The sequence below is a fragment of the Mytilus galloprovincialis genome, chromosome 1, assembly GCF_965363235.1.
Source record: "Mytilus galloprovincialis chromosome 1, xbMytGall1.hap1.1, whole genome shotgun sequence".
In the NCBI taxonomy this organism is placed as follows: Eukaryota; Metazoa; Mollusca; class Bivalvia; order Mytilida; family Mytilidae; genus Mytilus; species Mytilus galloprovincialis.
The window spans coordinates 98,982,688-99,002,380 of record NC_134838.1 but is presented as its reverse complement, the minus strand read 5'-3'; the positions used below and the strand labels follow the sequence as shown (position 1 = coordinate 99,002,380).

At 30.9% G+C, this 19,693-nt stretch overlaps 1 protein-coding gene across 6 annotated transcripts in view; it reads right to left on the bottom strand.

Moving 5' to 3' along the window:
• Positions 1-6,836: 6,836 nt before the first annotated feature.
• The window catches only part of LOC143046881 (voltage-dependent calcium channel subunit alpha-2/delta-2-like), a 56,903-nt gene continuing 44,046 nt past the window's right edge, over positions 6,837-19,693 (bottom strand). For all 6 annotated transcript variants that reach the window (XM_076219941.1, XM_076219947.1, XM_076219951.1 and 3 more), the window contains 5 exons: positions 18,101-18,129; positions 17,559-17,673; positions 16,756-16,895; positions 15,446-15,522; positions 6,837-10,889 (listed from right to left, as the gene is read on the bottom strand). In XM_076219941.1, coding sequence (XP_076076056.1) covers positions 10,791-10,889; positions 15,446-15,522; positions 16,756-16,895; positions 17,559-17,673; positions 18,101-18,129 — 460 coding nt within the window. In that variant the 3' untranslated portion in view covers positions 6,837-10,790. The remainder of the gene's footprint in view (positions 10,890-15,445; positions 15,523-16,755; positions 16,896-17,558; positions 17,674-18,100; positions 18,130-19,693) is intronic.

The following is a 19,693-nucleotide window of genomic DNA, read 5'->3' as shown; positions in this document are numbered from 1 at the left end:
CGAAGGGCCAAGTGAGCTTTTCCCATCACTTGGCGTCCGTCGTTGTCCTGCGTCCGTCGTCCGGCGTTAACTTTTACAAAATTCTTCTCCTCTGAAACTACCGGGCCAAATTTAACCAAACTTGGCCACAATCATCATTGGGGTATCTAGTTTAAAAAATGTGTCCGGTGAACCGGTCAACCAACCAAGATGGCCACCATGGCTAAAAATAGAACATAGGGTTAAAATGTGGTTTTTGGCTTATAACTCAAAAACCAAAGCATTTAGAGCAAATCTGACATGGGGTTAAATTGTTCATCAGGTCAAGATCTATCTGCCCTGAAATTTTCAGATGAATCGGACAACCCGTTGTTGGGTTGCTGCCCCTGAATTGGTAATTTTATGGAAATTTTACTGTTTTTGCTTATTATCTTGAATATTAGTATACATAAAGATAAACTGTAAACAGCAATAATGTTCAGAAAAGTAAGATTTACAAATAAGTCAACGTGACCGAAATGGTCAGTTGACCCCTTTAGGAGTAATTGCCCTTTATAGTCAATTTTTAACCATTTTTCGTAAATCTTAGTAATCTTTTACAAAAATCTTCTTCTCTGAAACTACTGGGCCAAATTAATCCAAACTTGGCCACAATCATCTTTGGGGTATCTAGTTTAAAAAATATGTCCGATGACCCGGCCATCCAACCAAGATGGCCCCAACGGCTAAAAATAGAACATAGGGGTAAAATGGAGTTTTGGGCTTATAACTCAAAAACCAAAGCATTTAGAGCAAATCTGAGACGGGAGTAAAATTGTCTATCAGGTCAAGATCTATCTTCCCTGAAATTTTCAGATGAATCGGACAACCCGTTGTTGGGTTGCTGCCCCTGAATTGGTAATTTTAAGGAAATTTTGCTGTTTTTGGTTATTATCTTGAATAATTTTATAGATAGAGATAAACTGTAAACAGCAATAATGTTCAGCAAAGTAAGATTTACAAATAAGTGAACATGATTGAAATGGTCAATTGACCCCCTAAGGAGTTATTGTCCTTCATAGTCAATTTTTAACAATTTTCATAAACTTTGTAAATTTTACTAACATTTTCCACTGAAACTACTGGGCCAATCATTATAGATAGAGATAATTGTAAGCAGCAAGAATGTTCAGTAAAGTAAGATCTACAAACACATCGCCATCACCAAAACAATTTTGTCATGAATCCATCTGTGTCCTTTGTTGAATATTCACATAGACCAAGGTGAGCGACACAGGCTCTTAATTAGAGCCTCTAGTTTAATCATCTTTTTAATTTGTGGATTTATTTCAATAAGAATACAAATACAGTATGACCCTTATGATATGATAGGAATTTGTTGTAGTTGTTGAACCAGTGGTTTATCATCGTGAAATACTGGTTTTGCTAATACAAGGTGATTGAAATGAATTGAGAATGAAAACTCTGAATAGAAATTATCTTTGAATTTTCTAATAATAACAATGCCAATGAGTGGTCAGGTTGTATAGCATTACCAATGTCCATCATTTGTTAACCAAACCACTGTTTTAATTTCTTTATGCTTGTTGTTATTGAGTTGGATTGTAAGGTGATAGTGATGAGTTACAGATTTACATTTAGTTTTACTTTCATTTCAAATGACCTACTTGTCACAGATTTACTGTGTCTTCTACAGGCTAGGGCATTTGTGTTCTTCTAACATGTGTACAATAGTCTGAATCTTTAGAAATTCCCACCTAAAACATCATTTGAAAATGTCCAATGGTGATATTTAATTGTTACATGATATATATATGCATTCATACAGTGTAGAATGAGCATTATTATATTTTTTAATGTGAAAGTTATTATTGCATTCTTAAGTTACAAATTTGAATAAATGACCTTATTATAGGAATACAAATGTGTGATTTTCAAACTATTTGTATTTTAATGTGTGTGTTTTAAAATCATATTGATTTTATTCCCTCCTGTTATAACAAGTGCTTTCATGATACAAAGTTTAAAGTAGGTTTTATATATAAAAATATTATTTGAGGTCTAATTGATTTTAACATGTACAATGTTTTTTCATGAATTATGGTTATTTCATTTTTGTGCATGTATTTATAAAAAAATTCATGTGTAATATTGTTTAGCAATCCCTTTATTCAATATTTAAGATACCAAACAATGACCTCATTTAATATTTTAGAAGACCTGTCATTGTATTGAGATAAAAATTAATGTTTTAGAAAACCAGTTTATGGTACTGAAACCTGTACACACATCTATGTTGTGTTCAAGCATTCACACATGGGTAGAGTTCAAAACATTAACTAATTTAGATAACAATAATTAGCATCCTTCAAATGTAGAAAAAAATCAGAAAATATTAAGATTCATAGAATTAGCAGTGATAAACACGTATTATGAAAGAGAAAAAATATTTCGAGAAACTTTCAAGATATAAAGAAGTCCAATGAACTATACAAACATAGAAATATATTGAATAAAAAGAAGAGCAAGAAATCAAATCTTAAGCAACGGAATTAGATTTCATCAAATAATTGAATCAACAATTAGTGTATGCCAAACTCTGTCTGACTGACAAAATGTCAGACAAAAAATCTTTCTGTCAGACTCGGAAAGAATTTTTAGGATTTTTTGGTTGAATATATTGTAGAAAATTCAATTTTCTTTTTCGATCGGTCAAACCCTCAAACTGTTTGGCACTGACTGCACCATAATCATGATAAGAAATTTGCAATATCTTAGCCAGTACTAACCAAAGGATGGACATTTTATTATTAATCTCATTAAGTTTTGAATGATTTGTTTTGGTTGTATATTTATTTACTCATGAGTTGTGTGTTCATTCATATCCATTTAAGACATTACAAAATGTAAACCTGATCAGAATGAATGTGTTTTAAGTATAAAATAGCAATAAAGACCACATTTTGACATAGTGATTATTTTTGTGATTTTTTGTTGTTAGGTTGTAACAATTACCCTGTTGTCTCCTTCCATTCATACTTTTGGTATTATAAGTGGTTCAATATCCACAAATCTAGTTGTGATGTAGATATGATTGATATACAGGTGCTATTTTATTTCTTATGAAATTTAAGAGAACCCTAAGGATCAGCCTACTGGCCAATCTATTGTTATATTAAAAATCTGCCTGATGTGCAACAGTACAAGGTAACATACCCATAACCAGTATTAGGGGAAAATTATCAGATTCTTAGAGGCTTTACTAAAGCTGTAAGACACACTTAGCACTAAGTTAAATGTACACTCTTTCAATTTGTATCGAACTAGGTGTGATATATCTTAAACGCCATTTGGTGTATATTGTATATATTTAGATTCTTAGACTTATATCATGTGGAAAACGGTCAGGTTTACAGGTGTGTTGTACATAAATCATGATTTAATCATTTTATTTTTATTTTTATTTCCCCATTATGTACAGATTTGTATCTAGTCTATTCATTTTAATGCATGTTTATTTTGTATATTTTACTGGTGTGGGATAAGAGTAGTTGTGATAGACAAAATACACATTTATCATGAAAGGCATTTTACAAGTGAGTTGTTTGTAAAGTAATATATTTTATATAATAGTGTATATTACATATACTTGATATTGTACTTAAATGGTATGGGAATGAGTTGATTTATATAATAATGAATTATGTATAAACAAAATTCATAACAATAATCAGAAATAAACAATAAGAATTACAGTGTCTCATTTTTCTCTGGCGATGATGGCATACACTTTTATATATTTCCAAAGAATGACGACCTTGGTGCTTCATACCTTGTTTGCAGGTGTTTTGTGTTACAAAGTTTCTGTCTGTCATATGTTTATTGTCCTTGACCTCATTTTAATGATTAAGCCACTGCTTTAATTTCTTGAATTTTTTTTGTCATGTGAATAACTCACTTTTAACAAGCATTCTGTGAGTATTGACATGCAGTAATAGTCCCCTATTGGTAAAAAATTCATTGTATTGGAACAAAATTGTTACTTGAATTATATTTTGTCGTGGTGTAAACTATATACATGAAACAAATATCAAATCAATATCTCCTAGCATGACGGGGAAAAAAAGGCAGAAAACTGATTATTTCAGTGAATTTTCTAGTTCAAGAGCCATAACTCTGCACAAAACTATCAGACCAGAACAAAATTCAAACTTGAACTGTAACTTGTCATGAAAAAACTATATACCAATTATCAAATCAATTTCTTCAAGAATGACAATTAAAAGTGTAGAAAATTTACTGTTTTAGTGGATTTCTAATTCAAAGGACCATAACTCTGCACAAAATCATGAGACCAGAATAAAATTAGAACTTGATCTGTATTAAACCTGTCATGATAAAACAATATACCAAATATCAAATCAATATCTTCAAGCAGGAAGAAAAAAAGTGTGGAAAACTGTTTTGCTGGACTAACCTATGGACAGAGACACAGAAAGAGTGCAAACCTAAAGTTTCATTGACTTCGTCATTAGGGGACTAATAAGTTATAGGATATGGGATCCTTGACAGGTGTTCATGCCTGTTAGACAGGATTCACCGGACCTTGATCTCATTTCATGGATCAGTGATCAAGGTTAAGTTTAAGAGGTCAATTCTGTATCACAGATACTATAAGCAAAAAGTTAACTATATTTAGTGTATGGAATAATTGACGATTGTTAATGGTAAGTTTATGTGACACTTGTAATCAACCCTTCAAATAACAAACTTTTTAAATAAATCCAACCACAGTATGTAAGGCAGGCAAGTCATTTCAGTGTGCACTCTTTTTTATACGACCTAAAAATAATTTTGGGATCGTATAATGGTATGATGTCGTCGTCCGAAGACACATTGATTTCCAGATAATAACTTAAGTTGAAGTGAATAGATCTTCATGAAATTTTTTCAGTAGGTTCAATACCACTAAAGGAAGCTTGGGATTGATTTTGGGGACCAAGGTCCCAACCTATTAGGAATTAGGGGCCCAAAACAAGCATTTTTCTAGTTTCAGGATAATAACTTGTGTAGAAGTATTTCAATTGCTCTGAAATTATACCGCAATGTTTAAAACCACAAGTAGAAGGTTTGGATTCATTTAAGGGGTTATGGGGCCAAAGTTTAGGAATTAAGGGCCAAAAAGGGGTCGAAACAAGCATTTTTCTAGTTGCAAGACTAACTTGTGTGTAATTGTATGGATCTCTCTGAAATTGTACCACAATGTACCATATAACAAAGGAGAGGCTGGGATTAAGTTAGATTTGTTAGATCTTTGACCACATTAATTTTGTGACAAAAACCTATATTATGTAAAAAATTTGATCACAATCCAAATTCAGACAAAATCAAGCTTGAATATTGTGATCAAATTTGCCCCAACTGTTCAGGGTTCAACCACTGGGGTTGTATACCGCTGTGCCCTGCAGAGCACCTGGTTTTATTTAGTCTGAGGCATATTTTCTTGCCTTCAATGAATGTGCAAGAATGTGAGACATAGTCATGCTTATCATGTAGTGGTGTTAACTTTTTGTATAAAAAAAGCTTTATATTTTGGCTGAAAAATTTGATTCATAAACAGAAGTCTTAATAGGGCATAAGTCCATTGTCCTTGTCTTCATGGTTCAGCAGTTCACATAACTTTTAGACTCTAGAAGTTTTATTAGTTCTCAACATAATTTTTAGACAACTGTCTTGAAGAAGACATTGCCCTCTAAATGTCTAATGGTTGTTTTGTCTATGGTTTTCTGGTCTCAGACTCGACTTTTATCCCACATCTCATTTTATTAGCTCACCTTACCAATCCCACAACTCATTTTATTAGCTCACCTGGCCATATGGGCTGCATGAACTATTGTCATATGGGCCAGGTGAGCTATTGTCATCACCTTTTTCCGTCCTTTAAAATCACTTGATCAATTTTAATCAAACAGAATGAACTGTATGGTATCTAGCATAGAGTGTGTGTCTTTTGCTCCTGACAATTGCCAACATGGTTGCCATAACTTTAATATCTTCATGAATTTTCCTGGATCTTGGTTTCAAACCAAAATGCTGCCATCTTTTGTTAACTGTGTTGAAAAATTACTTTAGTACCCATATGTTTAGTCCTTAAGGTTATCCCTAGTCTAGGAGCTAGAAAAAATTATATTATGCATTCTTCATAACTTTTTTTCTTCAAGTTTTTAAAAATACTTCCTGAAACAATTCCATACTAGAAAGTGTATAATCATTATGTGAAGTTTCAGGGATCTGGGTTAACTAAGGGTTGGTTACATAAATTAGATTTTCAAGTTTTCCTGCTTGCTCTTATGGTATGAAATCTTTGGTTTTATACCTAAATTCTAAGGACTGCATCATGGTTGAGTGCTCACCTAGAGCTCATGAGGTGCTGATTTTCTATCCTCCCTGTCATGCCAAACCATATTTTTGAAATTGGTTTAAACTACTTCTCTGCTAATCATGACACGTAAGATTAAGAGCATGACTATTTTGCACAATCCGGCTAATGTGTCTGAGAAGAGTAATGTCTTCCTGTGTACTGTTACCCTGTATTAGTAAAATATTCATAATTACATGTTCTCATCTGCATATGCATGTGAAATTTGCCAGTAGACAAAAACACTCACTTTCACTCACAACCAATGAGACTTATGTTTATAATAACTTTATTGCTTTGGGCAAGGTTGGTTGCTAAGAGAAATTTGGTACTTTGCATTGTTTCTAAACAAAACCACATTAAGTTGTGTGTGCTTTGTTGAAAACCCAAGTTGGAGATTTGTAATCTACTTTATAAAGATTAATAACAACAAAGTACAAAGAATATCTCATGGTTTTATTAATAAAAAGTAAACAAATGATATTGTCTTAAAGTTTTAAAAATCAACAACCCTACATTGACTAGAAATAAATAAGGATTCATATTAATACATCTAATGAGATTCAAGGAAAAATAATTCACAACATGTCTGGAGATTCACATACCAACAATATATATACACATATAAGTTTTAACTGTAATTAAACGTGCTGACAAGTCCAGAGGTACATTTTGAGTACATCTACTTATATCAAATATGTAGAAAAATACTTTCGAGTCCAGAAAAATAAGGGCTTTAAAAAGAAATCTAAAATAATTTGTTATCATATTCAAAATAGTTTAATTCTGTAAAAAAAAAAATATGTAGGAAAGGGAAAAAATAAAATTTGGATTTCTACATTTTTAAGGTTTCAAAAAATACTATAGACTGTTAACATACCACATATATCCAACTTGTCAATAAGAAATAATCCAACTGATTGAGACACAATTAATAAAAAAGAATAATAATGAAATAAGAAACAAAAATTAGCTAAACCACAATATGCACAAATGTAGTTCTTATCTGACTGGAACCAAGGCTTTTCAGTGCAGAAGAAATAGAATTTGATAGTCTTAAGTCTTATACAGAGTACATGTAAAGGTTGTCTGGATTTCTATTAATGCTTATATATATGCACTGAACACAAATTATAATGGGAAAACTATTTAACATTGATTGTACAGTATAAAATAAATTCAATAATATTGTTTACAAAGTTATAAAGGCCTGATATTATGCTGGATATATATTCAAAAACATATTGCAAATATAACTCAAAATGTGTAAACTAATAAAACAACCAATGAGGAAAATAAAGAAAATATAAACAAATATATAACTGGGACTACATGTTTTACAATGAAAGAAATGTACCCGATCTTAAATATGATCAAAATCTTTACAAAGTCAAGAGGAATGATGAAATGAAATAAAATAGATTGATACTAAAACCTGTAGTTGTAGAAATATTGTCATGATTTACGCCAAGTACTTTTAAAAGTCAGTCAATTTTAAATACTAGTTAATTCATTCCATCAAGGGGAGCTTTATCAGATTTCAACTGGATGTATCAAAATTTGAACACTCCAAATTTAAAGCTATTTTTTTTTAAACTTTAATTATAAAAAAGAAAGTATTGCACAATATGAGATGTAAAAGGCACATAAAACAAGAAAGACAAGAAGGATTGTAGCAAAAAAATAATATCTATACACAACAAGGTCACAACCAAACAAAAATATATCTCAATAATGTTTATATTAACAGTTGACACACTTAATAGTCTTACTTATTGCAATATCAAACCGGTAATTTTTTTTCTTCAACAGGGCAATACATTCTCCAACGGGGGAAAACTTAAAATTCACTAATGCACAACAATCATTTAAGTATAAATGAATTCCAATACAAACAATCTCTAGAGCATCATGTATAATTTGGTCAAAGGTAAGAATAAAACTCTTACCTAAAAATTTAATAAGGAACATCACAACAATTACTGATGCACACATACAAGGGATAACTGTACTGTAGATTCATAATATTTTGCGGAATACCAATTTTGAAGGATTTCTTTTGCGAAGGAAAATTATAAATCAAAATGTTCAACGAAGTACATATTTTTATATGCAAGTTGGAGACTTTGGCACTTCTACGAAATCAAATATCTATGAAAATACAATTTATCTCAAATCCACAAAAATAAATGAATTCACAATAAATTACTGGTGAAGAAGATTATGTTTATTGCGAATAAAGGTTTAAATCCAAAGAATTTCATAACAGCAATCATAGTAGAAACTGCTTAAAAAAATATATTAGTTTTGGCTTGATGACACTATTTGACTTGAGCATCATAATAGTATTGTTATAACAGAAATTAGTCATATTAAAGCAAAAAAAAAGCTAAATTCAGGGACAATTTGAATACATTTACACAATGAAGCATGTATATATGTTATTTATAATAATAACACTTTGGCAGCAAATGGATGACAGCAAGATACTTCGATACCTTTTAGAATAAAGGTTGTGTATTTCTCACATTTAAAAGTATAACAAAACAAAGATTATTTGTACTTTTCCATCTTAATGAATTAACTGCTATTTCATGACTGATTGATCCATAAAAATAAAAGATTTTTACCCTAACCCAAACTGTTATGTTTTATCAAATATCAGATTCAAAATTTGTAATATAATTATGAATCTTGAGAATATTTAAAATACTTTTGAATTAAGGGTCAATTTAATACAAAATAATACCCTCTCCTCACATTGGATTATTTTAAATTCTATCAAATTTTTTATGTCATTATTTTTTTTCTTTTAAATCAGTTTTTTAAGGGAATATTCAAACATGTAAAAACTTTTAACTGTAAAAATAAATCCCACCATAGCATTATGTAATGATTTCTTGTAAAACCACACAAAAGATAGAAACATACAATAAACATGTATAGAACTCTTATATACAATATTTGATTAATGTGCCATTATGGAAAGACAAATATGCAAAACTCAATTCAACCCTTTAATAACCTTTTCATATAATATATATGTTAATAAACATGCTGTTCTTCGGCTTTGAGTTTTAAGTATAGTACACAATTACATACTAAAATATCACACAACATTCGTTAATCACACATGAAACATTCCAAATAAAAAACAATATCTATAATACCTTATGTATAAATATCAGGGAATGTTATTTGGAATTATTGTAGGGTCATAAATAATACACAAAAAATTTATACACCATTACCATTCACTTCAAAATTAAGAGATTTTTTCTCCTATCTCAATCCTCAAGAAGTATATGTATAACAAATAAAATGTATTTGTTTTACACTGTCAATGAAGCTGTTATATGATATATCAAATCATTTAAACATATAATCATTTTTAAGTTATTATATTTTCTATATCTGAAACTTTTATCTTTTTATTACATAGGATTCAAATCAATGTACATACAAAAGTTTGGCACAAAAAAATACTCAGAAGTTTGATAAATTAGCTTTATCAGTTGTCTCCCCCACAAATTTCATATGGCATCCTAGTAAACAATGAACTTCGAAATACCCTCATGTTTCCAGAAATTTTGTATTACACCCCAGAACACAATCTACAAGATTTAATGAAATTTCTTTTAAGATAGCATCACATTGAAGCAGTTATGCAAACTTATTTTCAGAATCTTTATTTTCAACATTGTATAATAAGGTAATTACTCGTATGATATGATGCAAGCATGTCTGTTTTACACAAAACCATGAAGTAATTATTATATTTTTTATCAACACAGTTATTTATCTATGCCAAGCTAGATATTATTTTGTATGTGACCTGTCTTACTTCAATACTGCTGTATGTAAGTATGAATGACCAAAAAGAAAGGGAAGTAATCTCATATGTTATGTTTTGCATTGGATCAAGCGGCACTCTTGTCTCAAAATTGGTTGGAACAATTATCCTTTATTTCAATGTATAGAACATCTTATAATCTTCAAGAACACCATAACATATACACTTTTTAATATGAAAAAAACATTTGATCCTTAATGAAGTAATTTCTAAAATGCTGTTCTCTTATAATTTGGTAAAAACTTATTTAATGCTTCTGCAAAGTATCCTAATTGAGGAACCACAATTTTCCTACAGCACTAGATTTATCATACAAAAACATACTGTATGAAAAAACAAAACAACATGGATAGATGATATAATGTATAATGATCTTGGCAATTTTAAACACTATCAATGATATATGTACACATGATTACAGCGGTATTTTTTTCAGCACATTTCTGTCATTTTCTCTCTCGAATAATCCCCCATTAATTGCGGAATCTTATTTTAAGCGGCATTTACATGTATTTAATTGTTAATCAAGTCATGCTTCTATCATCTAATCCATGTGCACAAAACAGTTACAATTGTTGCTATGACAATGACTGCTACTGACACTGGCGTAGATAATGGTCCACTACAATCACTTTCTTCCTACAAAACAAAAATTACATACATTAACAGAAAATATTGACAGCTTACTCATTCTAAAATATAATTTTTTTCTTAATTTATGCATTTTAACCAATTTTGTATATGTAGTTTCAATATAATGTCAGATAAATCAATGATAGACTAATCTAAGATCATTGGTGCCAAATATTTCTTAATTCCTAAAACTGCACAAATAACTAAAAAAAAGAAGTGTTGGAATAATTTGTGCCAACTTTAACCAGGTGCTCCGCAGGGTGCAGCTTTATACGACCACAGAGGTCGAACCCTGAACAGTTGGGGCAAGTATGGACAAAACATTCAAGCGTGATACAGCTCTGAATTTGGATTGTGATCAAATTTTTGACATTACATGGGGTTTTTTTTACACAAAACAAATGTCAAGATTTTACAAATCAATTAAAGATTTCTTCTTCAAACTTTTTAAATCTAAAATTAAATAGTTGACACAGCATAGGTTTCTGACACAGAATGAATGTGGTCTAATGAACTTAAAAGTTTTTTTTTGCCTTTGAGCAATTCACTATGCTGTTGAATATTAATCCTCTCAAAAAAATGTTTGAAGAAACCCCCCCCCCCCCCCCTTTTTTTTCACATCCCCGTTTCCCTTTTTCCAAAACTGATATCAATTCAAATTTCTAATGGAGTTTGCAACAATAACTACTCTTTTAAATACATCATAAAATATTAAAATGTAAAATAAAGTGCTTGTTATCACTGAATGGTAAAGATTGGTTGGTAGTAAAAGTGAATATACATTGTTTATTGTATAAAACAATAAAAAAAAAACTTCATCAGCAACATTTTATATTGGCAAATGTCCAATGAAGTTATTTACATGAAGTTATTGGCAAATAAAAATAGAAAATGACATCATAGTCATGTCTGGCAAATGTCCAACATACATTATCTAAAAACATTTTAGATAAGATAAGGAAAAAAAGCTTCATCAGCAACATTTTATATTGGCAAATTTCCAATGAAGTTATTTACATAAAGTTATTGGCAAATAAAAATAGAAAATGACATCATAGTCATGTCTGGCAAATTTCCAACATATATTATCAACTACTATTCTATACAAAGAAAGATAACTCCAATTGAAAATTAATTGCTATTGCACAATATTGTGCAATTAGATATTTCTTGCTATTGTGCAATACTGTGCAATTGAAAATTTCTTGCTATTGCACAATACTTGATATGGAATCCTGATTTGGACCAACTTGAAAACTGGGCCCATAATCAAAAATCAAAGTACATGTTTAGATAAAGCATATCAAATAAGCTCAAGAATTCAATTTTTGTTAAAATCAAACTTAGTTTAATTTTGGACCCTTTGGACCTTAATGTAGACCAATTTGAAAACTGGACCAAAAATTAAGAATCTACATACACAGTTAGATTTGCCATATCAAAGAACCCATTTATTCAATTTTTGATGAAATCAAACAAAGTTTAATTTTGGACCCCCATTTGGACCAACTTGAAAACTAGGCCAATAATTAAAAATCTAGGTACATTTTTAAATTCAGCATATCAAAGAACCCCAAGGATTCAATTTTTGTTAAAATCAAACTAAGTTTAATTTTGGACCCTTTGGACCTTAATGTAGACCAATTTGAAAACGGGACCAAAAATTAAGAATCTACATACATAGTTAGATTCGGCATATCAAAGAACCCCAATTATTCAATTTTTGATGAAATCACACAAAGTTCAATTTTGGACCCTTTGGGCCCCTTATTCCTAAACTGTTAGGACCAAAACTCCAAAAATCAAACCCAACCTTCCTTTTATGGTCATAAACCTTGTGTTTAAATTTCATAGATTTCTATTTACTTATACTAAAGTTATGGTGCAAAAACCAAAAATAATGCTTATTTGGGCCCCTTTTTGGCCCCTAATTCATAAACTGTTGTGACCTCAACTCCAAAAATCAATCCCAACCTTCCTTTTGTGGTCATAAACCTTGTGTTAAAATTTCATTGATTTCTATTTACTTATACTAAAGTTATTGTGCGAAAACCAAGAATAATGCTTATTTGGGCCCTTTTTTGGCCCTTAATTCCTAAACTGTTGGAACCAAAACTCACAAAATCAATCCCAACCTTCCTTTTGTGGTCATAAACCTTGTGTCAAAATTTCATAGATTTCTATTTACTTAAACTAAAGTTATAGTGCGAAAACCAAGAAAATGCTTATTTGGGCTCTTTTTGGCCCCTAATTCCTAAAATGTTGGGACCAAAACTCCCAAAATCAATCCCAACCTTCCTTTTGTGGTCATAAACCTTGTGTTAAAATTTCATTGATTTCTATTCACTTTTACTTAAGTTAGAGTGCAAAAACTAAAAGTATTCGGACGACGACAACGACGACGCAGACGACGACGCCAACGTGATAGCAATATACGACCAAAAATTAAAATTTTTGCGGTCGTATAAAAATTGTCCATATCAAAGGAGTAGGTCCGGTAAGGTCCGATTTTGGCCTCAAATTTCAGGTTCATCTGACCAAAGATTTTGACCACTTTTTAAACACTTAAGTGTCTATTTCATTTGAATCAATTAGGTTATGTGAAAGATTTTCACTGATTTAGTCATTAAAAACGATCCGATTCAAGCTCAAATATGAAAAACATACCAAATATGCTGAAAAATGTCACTTTTCAGATGGTTTTTGTCAAAAATGAAAGTGGCCGCATCCCTGTTCATCCTCAACCTTTATATATGTTAGGTATTATCATAAAATACAACTTACATTTCAATATTAAGGATGAACACGAATGCAGCCACTTTCGTTTTACACAAAAATCGTCTAAAATTTAACTAAAATGGTAGAATTGTGAAGATTTCAGTAATTTAGCATGACAAAATGGTGCAAGTGTAAGAGATAAATTTGTCCTGGTAAAATATGTCTGGGCGGACACATATAACTAGTAGAAAAAGTCCATGGTTACAAAATTTACTAGTATTTTTTGTCTGATGTTAGTAATTTATGTCCTCAGACTAATTTTCCTAGGAATGCTAGTCCATGTCATTAATATTCCTAGGTAAAAATGTCCATACTCTCTTTATAGGAAAAATATATATTAATGAATCAAATCATTTACCTTTAAACAATGGAAACTTATGAGTTTTGTATTTATATTTTTAATAAAATGTATGTCCCAGACTAATTTTCCTAGGAAATCATGTCCATGTCATTAATATTCCTAGGTAAAAATGTACATGCTCTTTATTTTGAAAGGTAAATAAAAATGTTATATTTTGATATTGTTATAAAGAGCTGTGTATCAATTCTTTTAATAAAGTTTATGTTTCCAGACTAATTTTCCTAGGAAATTTTGTCCATGTCATTAATATTCCTAGGTAAATTTATCCATGTCCTGTATTTTAAAAGGAACGTTTTAATGAAACAAATTATTCACATGGAAATGCAATTTTTATGTTTTAAAATATTGTTCTTTTCAAGAGCTCGAGCATTAAAAATTCAATGAAATGAATGTCCCCAGACTAATTTTCCTAGGAAATCATGTCCATGTTAATAATTTTCCTAGGTAAAATCATCCATGACCTTTATTTTAAAACATCAATATGAATTTTATGTTTCAATTTTCGGTTATACAGTTTTGTATTAATATTTTATTAAAATCTGTGTCCCCAGACTTATTTTCCTAGGACATCATGTCCATGTCATTAACATTCCTAGGTTATAACGTCACTTTCCTTTATTTCAAACATTGTCAAAAGGGAAAAAAATAATGAAACTTTCAAATCTAAACTAAAAATATGATACTGTTTTCATTTTCAATAATTGTTATAATATGATAAAAATTATTAATATAATGTCTTAGGACAATTTTTCCTAGGAAAATAAGTGCCAGACATATTTTGCTACCTATGGACTTATTTTCCTAGGGAAATTTGTCCTGGGACTTACATTCCTAGTAAAATTATGATCATGGACATGATTTCCTAGGAAAAAAAGTCTGGCGGACAGATTTTACTTCCGGACCAAATTTACTGTTACACTAGTACCCGATATATATGCATTGTATCGTCAAAAAGGGCCCATATTTATGTAGCAAAAGCATTCTACTGTCCAATAAATAACTAAAAGTTTACATTTTTACAATTTTGTAAAACTGCTATATTTTGAGGCCAAAAAGGGGTCTTACTGGACCTACTCCTTTAACCTCTATCTTGTCACCAGTAACAACTTATCATAATTAGAAAAGAACTGGTTGAGAGGTTCATAAGTTGTTGAACAGAAATAATATAAAGAGCCATTTACTAATGAATCAATAATAGTCAATATCAAACTTGTCCTCTATCTTGTCATTATTAGCAACACACAAAAATTTTGAAAGCATTGTTTGAAAAGATCATAAATTTTTGCATGGAAACAATAGGATCTTCCCATTGGCCCACACAACTGCTTTTTAACCCAATCAACAACCTGATTTCAACCGGAAAACCCTATTGAAAAATTATCATCATTTTTTAAATATGTAGCTTTAATATGCATATACAAACCTTTTCATGATAATCATAACATGGCTCTGTCACCCTTCTGTATCTTGCCTGTTTATTACAAAAATGCTCACTTTCCTCTGTCAAAATAAAAGATCTGAATTGTCTAGATTGAATATGATACCTTGTTTATTTACAGTTATAATACAACACAACATAATATTTACACATTTTAATTTTTTAAAGTAACTTATTACAATTAACAAGTGAAACTGCGAGCTACTGCTCACTGATGATACCCCCGTCGCAAGTGGATAATATTAATAGTGTAAAAATATGCAAGTGTTCGGTAAACAGGAAGTTGTCGAGTGATGAATCTGAAAAACGCATCACACGGTATAGCTGACTTATAAAAATCCTGAAACCAAATTTCAGAAATCCTTGTATTGTAGTTCCTGAGAAAAATGTGACGAAAATTTTTAACTTGGTTATCATGTGTAAAATCATACAAGTGTTCGGTAAACAGGAAGTAGTCGAGTGATGAATCTGAAAACGCATCACACGGTATAGCTGACTTATATAAATCCTGAAACCAAATTTCAGAAATCCTTGTATTGTAGTTCCTGAGAAAAATGTGACGAAAATTTTCAACTTGGCTATCATGTGTAAAATCAGACAAGTGTTCGGTAAACAGGAAGTTGTCAAGTGATGAATCTGAAAACGAATCACACGGTATGGCTGACATATATAAATGTTGATACCAAATTACAGAAAAGGTGGAAGTGTAGTTCCTGAGAAAAATGTGACGAAAGTTTCATGGGACGGACTGACTGACGGACGGACTGATGGACGGACAGACAGAGGTAAAACAGTATACCCCCCCTTTTTTAAAGCGGGGGTATAATAATATTCTTGGAAATACCAATTGACCAAAATCTATTTCAACTTCAGGGGCAAAATTTTTTTTTTTTAAATCCACTAAAATGATTTGTTTCATGTTAAATGTTATGATTATAGTAAAAGTGTGCAACAAAATACACTTTCATTAAGAACAAGAATATGTCCCAAGTACACAGATGCCCCATCTGCACTATCATTTTCTATGTTCAGTGGACCGTGAAAATGGGATAAAATCTCTAATTTGGCATTAAAATTAGAAAGATCATATCATAGAGCACATGTTTACTAAGTTTTAAGTTGATTTGGACTACCTCTACCAAAAACTTTAACCAGAAGCAGTACAGAGGGATGGATGGACGCACAGACCAGAAAACATAATGCCCATAAATGGGGCATTAATACACACACAAAGGTTATTTCCCTTACTATTGAAATGTTACAACAGATATAACCCATTATTGCTAGCCACTTACTTTCAAAAACTTTTGGTTCTTGTAGAAGATCTATGTCACCGCTCTTCTCTTCTAAACAACCATCACATTTGACATCAGCCATCACAAACATCAAGTTGCTCTTTAGTTTGCTGTTGTTTAGTTTTATAGCTTTATAGTTCCTAAAATAAATATGGAAAACAAACATAAAGATACTACCCAATAATGAGTTCATTGAACCTCAAAACTTAAGGTCAGATAAACCCTGCCAGACAGACAAGCACTCCTTACAACCATTCCATACACTAGATATCACTGCTTAAAGTATTTGAGAAACAGACTATACCACAAAATGTTGTACATTGACAAATAAAAAAAGAAAATGAGGTCAAGGTCAGATGTTACATGTCAGATGGACCATTACACCTTACAATCATTCCATACACCAAATAAGATCAAATAAGCTGACCTCCTAGTTATAGCATCTAAGAAAATACCTTATCATAAAAACTTAATCATGAAATGAGTTCAAGAGTCAAGAGTCAGAAATTCACACAACTTTATTAGGGGGTTGATTAACCACGGAAATAAGTTCAAGGATAATAGATATATGACAAATGAAATCTTGTGTATCATAAGGCATCTATATACAAGGTGTGAAACATCCATGTCTTCTACCTGATGAAATATGAAGCACAAGTATTTTGTCCATTTTGATATCAGATATCAGATCATGTATTCATAACTTTACATGTTATAATTTAATAACTACATTTTTATTATCATCTTTTTTTCATATCAACATAACTGGGAAGAAATACAAAATAATCCATGTAATACTTTACCTTGTACAGTTAACATTTATACATTCAATTACACCCTCTATTTCACTGAAATCTGTAGGTATATAATACTGAGCTTGTCTTTTTATGCAGTTTTTATTAACTTCTGGTGCATTGGCTGAAAGAAAGTAAAAAAAATCCTTTAAACTTTTCTAAAGTTAGACAGAAAACATATCTAGATGCATCATTGTTGCACAGGTATTCCTCCCATGCATTACAATGCTATATGAATTACTGTCATTTATGAAACTTATTAGCGACAAAAAAATCAACCAGTTTCTATTTGTCTTTATCTTGATGCCCCAATTATGGTTTAATGAGTGAATAACATACCCCTTGTTTTCTAACTGCTATCAATGTATTTTCTGTGGTTCATTTTATGCCTCTCTTTAACAACATTGCAAAACATGTTAAAATTGAATATTTTTTCCAGACACCCTGCTTCTAACTCCAATTACTATAAGTGAAGATGATTGTCAGTCTTTGACAACAGAAGTTGAAATTGTAAAATTCTATGACTGAAATTAGTATGGTGTTTAACTTACCTGTCTCTACCACTGGGGCATTCAACCAGCTGAAAAAGAAACATATTAACTAATGCATTATATGATATTTTTTCATAACAGATGTATAGGGGGAGGGTTGAAATCTCACAAAAAATGTTTAACCCCGCCACATTTTTTAACATGTCCTAAGTCAAGAGCCTCTGGCCTTTGTTAAATTTTGATGTTTTTTTAATTTTAGTTCATTTATATGTTTTGTTATTTAGTGTGATGTCCATTTTCACTGAACTAGTACACAATTTCATTAAGAGGCTAGCTGAGGACCACCTCCTGGTATGGGAATTTCTTGGTGCCTTGAAGACACATTGGTGGCCTTAGGCTGTTGTCTGCTCTATGGTCCGGTTGTTGTCTCTTTTGACTTATTCCCTATTTCCATTCTCAATCTAATCATTATAAGTCAAAGTACAGCCTTCAACACAAAGCCTTATCTTTTTTGTTATTTACGTAAAAAGGATCTTTGCATTTTTAACCAGATGCTCCGCAGGGCGCAGCTTTATACGACCGCAGAGGTTGAACCCTGAACGGTTGGGGCAAGCTCTAAATTTGGATTGTGATTAAATAGTTGACACAGCATAGGTTTCTGACACAGAATGAATGTGGTCTAATGAACTTAAAATACTTTTTTTTCCTTTGAGCAATTCACTATGCTGTTGAATATTAATCCTCTCAAAAAAATGTTTGAAGAAATTTTCTTTTCATTTATGAAATCTGAAATGAGAAAAATTTAACCCCCAGACCCCCCCCCCCCCCATTTTTTTTTTCACATCCCCCTTTCCCTTTTTCCAAAACTGATCTCAATTCCAATTTCTAATGGAGTTTGCAACAATAACTACTCATTTAAATACATCATAAAATATTAAAATGTAACAAAAGGTGCTTGTTATCACTGAATGGTAAAGATTGTTTTAATTTATCAGTTGGTAGTAAAAGTGAATATACATTGTATATTGTATAAAACAATAATTTAAGTTGATTCAACTACTATTCTGGACAAAGAAAGATAACTCCAATCAATTGAAAATTTCTTGCTATTGCACAATATTGTGCAATTAGATATTTCTTGCTATTGCGCAATACTGTGCAATTGAAAATATTTGCTATTGCACAATACTGTGCAATTGAAGATTTCTTGCTATTGCACAATAGTGTGCAATTGAAAATTTCTTGCTATTGCACAATACTGTGCAATTGAAGATTTCTTGCTATTGCTGAATACTGTGCAATTGAAAATTTCTTGCTATTGCACAATACTTAATATAATAATTTTGGATCCTGATTTGAACCAACTTGAAAACTGGGCCCATAATCAAAAATCTAAGTACATGTTTAGATTCAGCATATCAAAAAAGCTCAAGAATTCAATTTTTGTTAAAATCAAACTTAGTTTAATTTTGGACCCTTTGGACTTTAATGTAGACCAATTTGAAAACGGGACTAAAAATTAAGAATCTACATACACAGTAAGATTTGGCATATCAAAGAACCCCAATTATTCAATTTTTGATGAAATCAAACAAAGTTTAATTTGGACCCGATTTGGACCAACTTGAAAACTGGGCCAATAATCAAAAATCT